This window comes from Poecilia mexicana, unplaced genomic scaffold (assembly GCF_051168715.1).
Source record: "Poecilia mexicana isolate PSO_F unplaced genomic scaffold, ASM5116871v1 scaffold_2, whole genome shotgun sequence".
Classification (NCBI taxonomy): Eukaryota; Metazoa; Chordata; class Actinopteri; order Cyprinodontiformes; family Poeciliidae; genus Poecilia; species Poecilia mexicana.
The window spans coordinates 12,646,491-12,655,034 of record NW_028263371.1 but is presented as its reverse complement, the minus strand read 5'-3'; the positions used below and the strand labels follow the sequence as shown (position 1 = coordinate 12,655,034).

The window sequence follows — 8,544 nt, the reverse complement described above, 5'->3', positions numbered from 1 at the left end:
GCCAATATTTCGTAGGTCTGTGCTGCAGTTACAGATGCGTTTTCAGTTTCACTTTGAAGGTGACAGAGATTTTCGGTAGAGTTTAGCTCTGGACTTTGACTAGGCCACTCTAAGATGTGGTAAAAATCTTTATTCTAAATCACACGTGTCAAACTTTGAAGCTTTTTATGTGGCCCTCAAATTTCCAAATTACATCAATGAGTCACTCCAGTTTTTCACAAATCTGCAAAATTCACACAAAAAAATCAACAGATTACCACGTCTTGTGATTCTACTGCAAATTGTATTCAAAATTGGTAAAATAACAAACAAAAGAACTATGGGTTTAAGTGCTGCCTCAGCCTTCCTTGATATCAAATTATATGCTCTGTCAGGGGGGTTGTGGTGTTAATTTGTTGAAATATGAAGCTGACTAATGTACAGTACAATTTGATAGATATCTTCTAGCAAAACATTTCACTATCAGCTTTTTATAAAATTTAATAAAAACAAAACATATAAATAAGGTTTTGATAAGTTGTTGATATTCAGGGCGACTCACATGTTTGTATTGGGCTTTAATTTGTGCAGATTCCAACGTTTTCTGTCTCTACATCACTGTGTACAATAAATATTTCAGAGTTTCATTTATTTATTTATTTTTTATCTAGTTACTGAAAGAAATCAACATTTCAGTCGTATTCTAATTGACCGGGATGTAAAGGTTAGCTGTGACGAGCAGTTTTCTGAACAGATGATAGGAATAGAAAAACAATGCGTTTATCCGGCGGCCTTCACTTACGTTTTCCCTCCTCTTTCCACAGATAGTCTCCAACATCCTGGTCTTCTCCTGCTCAAACATTGTAGGTGTGTGTACGCACTACCCGGCCGAGGGCTCCCAGAGGCAGGCCTTCCAGGAGACCAGGGAGTGCATCCAGGCTCGCCTCCACTCCCAGAGGGAAAACCAGCAGCAGGTAGGCGACTGAGAGGCGACTCTCAGAAATGTGTTGGGCTGCTTTAGGTAAGCCACCGGTTGGGGGCCATGCTCACAAACACTATCCGCTCAATGTGGTTGGAATAAAACAGGTGGCATCTTGTCGGGAGAAAAGCGTATCTTACTGTAAGTACAAAAGTTGGAGGTTTTCCGGGTCTGTTTTACCGGAAAGCGTCCAAAGTTTAGACCTAGAACTTAAAACAAAAACAAAGTGATTGGGGGGGTGGGGATGTTGGTTAGCATCTTCTGTTAGCCATTAGCACAGCTAATGTGCTAATCCAGCGCATTTTGTGACAGACTGAGTGAAAGATGATCAGAGCAGAGTTGCTGTGATCAGTTCAGCCTTCCTTGCATCTGCCGAACCATCAGATTGTCTTGATGGGACAGTTTAGAAAATATCCGCAAAGGTAGATCCAGGTTAATGGCATCATGTAACAGACTGCTCTCTTCTGTACCTAAAATCTGGAAATGCTCAGAGCCGCAAAAGTCTGATCATTTGCGGAGTCGAATGTTTGGGGAAAATGTACTTTATATATATATATATTTATGATGTATTTTGCATCATAAATATGCAGATTGATTAGGACTACAGAGACACAAACTTAATGTGCTTAGGTTTTTAAAAATTTTTTTTATAGAATACGCAGTAAATGTACTTTTGTTTTTGTCATTTTAATTTCCATCTAAAGCCCAATCACACTATTGCACACATGCTTTAAGAAGTGATAGGAAGAGGATTGCAACTTTTGGAGAGCAATGAAGATGACACAGATGAGTCCCTGCTCCTGAAAGTACTGAGAAAATGTTGCAGCCACAACCAGACAATATCATAAATGAATCTCATACCACACTATGCAGACACTCTGTCTTGGCTGATGAAGATTCACTCGGCCCTGCAGGAAAAATTCATCAGGTTGCTTTGATGGAATGGAAGTACAAACTACCTTTTTTTGTATTATTTTAACAAATACATATTTTATCTTTTCCGTGACACGCATGTGAATTCAGAGCACATTACGTACGTTTGTGTACTTCATATACACCACATGACTCGAAGTTTTGTGGAATAATCTTAATTTCCACTTAGTAAAATGTATAATTTTTAGAAACGCAGCATATGGCCTGAAATAAGAAACAGCATAGCTGCTTGTATCTTCCACTTGTATCTTTTATTATTTTTACTTTAAACCACAACCTTTATTTGTATACAAATTTGAAATGTGCATAAATCTTTATAATAAAGTAGTTTTTTTTTCTTTTTAGAATAACTATTAGTTTGTTTAAGGAAACAAGTTGTACATTTTACTTCTACAATTTCTAACTCCAATGATAACATTGAAAATAAGCTAAATAAGCACCAGTAAATTGACTTGTAAAATTTGGGCATTCTAATTGTTAAAAATCTAATTATTTAATGACAGCCTCCATAAACAAATCACAGCAGGAATGCTTTTTTTTATTCTCTGACAAGCCCCACTCACTTTCACATCAAACTTACGTCTCATCTCTCTCTCTCTCTCTCTCTCTCTTCCTCCAGGAGCGTCTCTTACTCTCAGTACTTCCTCGTCATGTTGCCATGGAGATGAAAGCCGACATAAATGCCAAGCAGGAGGACATGATGTTTCACAAGATCTACATCCAAAAGCACGACAACGTCAGGTAACATCAGAGGAGCTGTGACGACGAGGGTGGGGGGGGGGCTCATGTTTGATTTTCAAAACAGGCAAAACATCAGCAAATATCAATTTCCACTGCATGCTCCTTTCATTAGGTAAACACAACGTTCAGAAAAATTAAGTGTCAAGGCATTTTGAATCTGACAAGCCTTAAAAATACACCTAGATATTCAGAAAATGCATCAGTTTGCAGTTGAAGCTTGAAAGTCAGCCAGGCGTCTCTCAAACCACAACTAAAGAACGTAAATTTTTGAGCAAAATAATCTGTTTTAAATGGTATTTTATGTAACAAATGGCATGTCAGGAACGATGTCCACCCCTCTTAATAATCAATGATAAATCTTTTATTCATGTTACAGCAAGCAAAACCGTCTTGTAAACGCTGAACTTAACTTTTGTACGTTTCCACTATTATTATAAGTAGTAATCTTTTACAATGAGCCCCATTGCTTTTATGTAGGAAGGCCTCTTTGCCATCACCCTAATCTTTGACTCCCTCCATCAAATCCTGTTTAAATCATCAGTCTGGTTGGGAAACTGCCAAGACATTAGAAATATGTTGGTTAAATTCAAATTAGACCTCTGATGTCTAAACTAAACTAAATTATGTGGCAGCAACATTAAAAATATATGACAACAACTTTAACAATGGATGCAGTATAAATGCAACGCAACATGTTCTATTCAGAAAACTGACTATATAACTCTGATAAAGAAAAATAAAAACAATGCACAGATTGTAAAGAATAAGTTAACCTTTGAACCTTTCTAGCTTCCTGTAGCAGCTACCTGTGCTGCAGAGCTAATGCAAGTAAAGATTCATGTTCAGTTCTCAGACGTCAACATTTTTTTGTTTGCATGCACTCTAATAGAAAAAAACGGATCATTTCCACCATTGCTGGTACTTTATTTTAAACTGCATATTTACCACGTTAACTGGCTACTTTTACCACCACGAACGAGGGACAGCAGCCTCAGCGGCTCTCTGCAGTATTTATTTACTCCAGTAATCTAGTGGTGAACATTTCCACAGCGACGCTGTTTCTCCAGTACAACGCTGTGTATGTTCTCCTCTTTCTTCTGTTTGTTTTCAGTCACCACATGATGTTCTGCTCCGTGACTTACAAATCAGTCTTTAGCTTTGAATTGAACCAATGTGATTGTAATAAATATGGACGGAAGAGTTTTTCTACAATTCACTCAAGTTTGATTAAAATTTTCGTCATAAGCAGCTAATTGAGGTTGTATGTTTGATGCATGCAGTGATATTAAGAGACATGTTCACTCTGCTACTAACTGAAAGGCGTTGTTTAAATAAGGAACAGTACATATACTGCAACATTATATATCTCATATAATCCATGTTAATCCAGAATAGTGCAGCCCACCCACAGACGGTGGCAGACGAGGAGGGAGAAGTAGTGCAGACGTTGCCATGTCAACATGCTCTATGGTATTTTTCAGAGAGTATTTTCCACCCAACTCTTTCCACAGCGTCCATGTAGAGTGTAATGTGAGTCACAGTGTCATGAATATAAAGGCTGCTTTTAGTTTATAAGGAAAAAACAGTAAGTCGCAAATGTTTATGTTGTATTTTAAACATGCAAAATTAGTTTTAAAACGTTAATGCCCAACATGTGACAACAAACTTCAACGTATGTATTAGGATTTTACAAAGCGGATTCCAAAAAAGTTGGGACACTAAACAAATTGTGAATAAAAACTGAATGCAATGATGTGGAGATGGCAAATGTCAATATTTTATTCGTAATAGAACATAGATGGCTGATCAAAAGTTTAATCTGAGTAAATGTAACATTTTACAGGAAAAATATGTTGATTCAAAATTTCACAGTGTCTACAAATCCCAAAAAAGTTGGGACAAGTAGCAATAAGTGGCTGTAAGAAGGAAATTGAACATTTAACAAACAACTGGAAGACCAATTAACACTAATTAGGTCAATTGACGACTTGATTGGGTATAAAAAGAACTTCTTAGAGTGTCAGTGTCTCTCTGAAGCCAAGATGGTAAGAGGATCACCAATTCCACCATTGTTGCGCAGAAAGATAGTGCAGCAGTACCAGAATGGTGTTACCCAGCGTAAAATAGCAAAGACTTTTAAGTTATCATCATCAACCGTGCACAACATCAAAAGATTCAGGGAATTTGGAACAATCGCTGTGCGTAAGGGTCCAGGCCGTCATGTCTGTTAACAGAAATTTGCCACACGAACCGAATCTCAAACTCGGGTCGGACTTTGCATCAATTGAAACAGTTTTGCTCTTTGCTTTGTCTTCATTTTATTCAGAATTAATGCGATAAATTGCCAAATACAGTCGTCAAACGCTCAATCGCTCATGTGTCGTATTGGTAACTCCTTGTTCCGTATCACTACAGTGTTTCCTGAGAAATACATGTGCAAAACATGTGGTTTTCATTTCATATGGTGGGAAACGGACTCTTTCATCTGGCCAGTTTTGATCTGATGTTTTTGTTTATTTATCCTCCTCTGATGTTCATCTTTAATGTTTCGATGAAGCCGTGTTGAGTTGCTTTAGGTTTTAGTGCATAATGTGTTTTATATGATATCAGAGAGAATCATTAAACACTGTAACTGCATCAGATGGATGGTTGGGAGACAGGTGTCCGTTTGAGCGCCACCTTGTGGAATAAGAAAACGGTACTTCTATTTATACATTACCACATAGCTCTATCAATGAAGTTATGCTTTGGAGCCCTCAAGACTCCAGGAAATTGATTTATTTCTGCATAAACTGCATAGAAGTGGATGAAATACGACCTAAACAACTGGAGCCTGGATCTGAAAATGCAGTTTGAGTTTTGCTGCCTTTGGTCAGGTGGTACAGCGCCGACAAAAAAAATACAGCTCTGGAAAAAATGAAGAGCCCACTGTACTGCAAAAACACCAAGGACAAAAACATGTGTCATTGTCCTTTCACTCAAGAACTGAGAATAACTCTAAGTGAGGTGAAAACTGAATCTGGATATTCTAATATCCTTTTTTGATCTCATTAAGAGAAAAACTGCAAGAAAATCATGTGAGCGGTCGTGGAAGCTCAAAAAAACAAAATACCCCGAAGTGTTGGGTGTAAATCTGCTAAACAAATATTATCCCCAGTTGGACAATCGATGTTGTGCGACTTGCTGAGAGCATGAAGCGCGTTAGCAGCGTCCACCGAGCCGGGCCGAGTTCTGTCACGAACGCGCCGTCCGGTAACAAGGCGCGACCGGGACGCGTTGGGAAGCAGTCAGCAGCTTTTCTGGTTATAATTGGGGCTCCGCTGAGCGGCAGAGGAACAACAGGAAGAGGGGCGAAGGCTCCCACCGCCACGGCTAAAGAGCAAGAGGGCAAACGGAGGGAGGCAGAAGTTGCCGCCACTGCCGTACAGATGCATTACGCGTGTGTCCGTCCGCAGCTTTTAATTTAGGAATTCAGAGCTGCCGCAACAACAGAGGTGGCAAATTGGTTAATGAACCATGGAAGGCATGTAATTACATCCTTTTGATCTGGCGCAGAGGCACATTTTACCCACTCGGAGTGGGTCACCGTTACTTAACTCATTTCGTACCGCAGGGAATGAGTCACGTCGGAGGCTCAGGTAAACAAAACACGTGGTGCAGGTTAAAATCACATCAAGTATCGGCTCCATTTAACAAATGGCGTGCTGACAGAGAGGAACAGGAGCTAAGTAGTTAAAATGGATCGTGACATTTTGTGGTATTTATTCCCATGAAGGCAAAAGTGGCGATAAAAAAAAGTACCAGACCCGCCAGACCTGATTGATAGTTATGTCCAGTTGATCTGGTAGATCCGGTTCCTAGTAGAATGACTCTCCAAAACTAGGCCACGTTGTTCTAATCCAAACTTTGCTGGGTTTCTTTTTTTTTTTTTTACACCAGTTCATCCAGTCCAGAACTTGTCCATGTTCTTGAATTTTACCCAATAATACTTCATAATTGTGAGGCAAAATTAGAATAGGTCATGACCCTTCCTGAGGAACACATAAAAACCCCAAAACAAGCATGATGTCATTGAATCCATTTCAGAAATCAAGGTAATAACAAAACCAAACAGCGAAATCTGGATAGCTTGGACTTGTTGCAGAGGCACAAGATGTCCATCTGACACATAAGTCCAACAATAAATGGACGTCAAGTTATGGCGGTTAATGTCCATCGGTTTACCATCAAACTCCTTTTTACCTTTTGAAGACGGTGGCATCCGTCTGGTGTTTATCCTCTAAATCAATGCTCAGTGACTCACAGATTGAGGTCAAAATGGATGCTGATTTTTATTTGCTTTGTTTTGGGATTATGCAAGATATGTCTTAGGATGCGTGTGTGTGTGTGTGTAGTAAGGCTGCCCAGTTGCCCTTTAAATGTACGAGTGATATTCTCCAACAGCACATTGTGACGGAAGCTGCTGTTGCAGGTATGTAGGCCAGCAGCTCTCCAAACCGCATTACATAAATTAGAGGGACTGACCTTCAGTGCCTTTGTTCCCATTTTCCGGTGGAAGCATGAACAAGACATGAACCTGCAGCAACAACAACAGCAACAACAAAAAAACCCAGTGGTTTCAGAGTGGACACACTCGCGGTTGGGTTTGCGTCATCGCTGCTAGCTGGTACTCATGAGAGGAGAGCAGCACACTGATGTTCTGTGTGTAGCTATCTGTAGTTTTGCCACTGTAACTTTTAAGAGATTTTTAGTGTTGGATTGTAAAATACAAGCAGGCTGTCAGTGTCTGCTCTCAATTTATTAGTCCTCCTTTGGTTTTCAGATGTTTTCATGAGACATGGGTCTGACCTAAAGAACCAGACGGGCTAAAAGAATTTTGTTTCCATGGAGTTGGTTCAGGCGTCTGATCCGAATGCTTCCTGAGCTCTAGAGACTTTCTGTAATGGTTGTGGAAACACCTTGAGATCCATTAGAAGGAGCTAGAGTCATTGGGAAGAGGAATGACTGTATCCCTCTCAAAATTGGTACCTATACAGTCCAATAGTTTAATGTCATTTTGTCAGAATATATAGTTCAGATTGAACTCTGTCTCTGTGTTTAGTCTGCTTTAATCAAACTCTAATGCCTTGGTGTAGAAAACGTTTGGTTCCTTTTTGGCGGTATGAATGCCCAATCGAACTCGAATTGGACCAAAAAAGCGAACTCTGGTCTGCCTACACGCCTAGGTCTCTGTTCGATTGAAGTAAATTTGTCAATACATATGTGGATGCAAGAAGACCAGAGACCACTCCAAAAGCAGGAAGCGAGCTGCCGTGAATTATGGGTAAATACAACCTAAAAAGATCACGAGAGTCTAACGTCCCCAGGAGAAATGACTCGTGATCTTTTCCCAAAAACAAAAGACAAATCCTACAGCTGCTGAAATATGATGCCGCTCTGCTTCTGCTGGCATTTTGTGAGGAAGGAAGATGTTTTCACGTTGTGCCCTTCAGTGGTTCTTGGAGCAGCGCCACCACAGGCGAGGGGGTGAACAGGTTTTTCAATTAGTTTGGATTGTTTGACACGGTGGAGTGTGAAAGCGAACCGGATGAAAATGGAACAAGTGTTGAAGTTTTAGTCCCCCAAATCAAACCGAGTCTACCAGACGTATCAGGTGTGAAAACACCCTACATACATCATGTAGTTCTTCATGCAAGCAGATGGCGGTTACGGTGTTCACAACAACCAAATTTGATGAACTAAATGAAGGCATGTTTGGGCAACAAGGCGTCACTTGCTGCATCAGCCCTGTTGGTGTAAATAGTGGAATTATTTTAAAACACTTTTTACTTTTTAAAACAAGGTAAGGAGACCTGTGAGTCAATAAAAGTGTGGCATATTACAAAAAGACCAATCTTTACAATGAACTCAAG

At 39.8% G+C, this 8,544-nt stretch overlaps 1 protein-coding gene across 1 annotated transcript in view; it reads left to right on the top strand.

The window, feature by feature from the left end:
* Positions 1-787: 787 nt before the first annotated feature.
* The window catches only part of LOC106925846 (adenylate cyclase type 5), a 32,496-nt gene continuing 24,739 nt past the window's right edge, over positions 788-8,544 (top strand). Inside the window, exons 1-2 of the mRNA XM_015000370.2 lie at positions 788-953; positions 2,511-2,632. Of these exons, the coding sequence (XP_014855856.2) occupies positions 2,550-2,632 (83 nt within the window). The 5' untranslated portion in view covers positions 788-953; positions 2,511-2,549. The remainder of the gene's footprint in view (positions 954-2,510; positions 2,633-8,544) is intronic.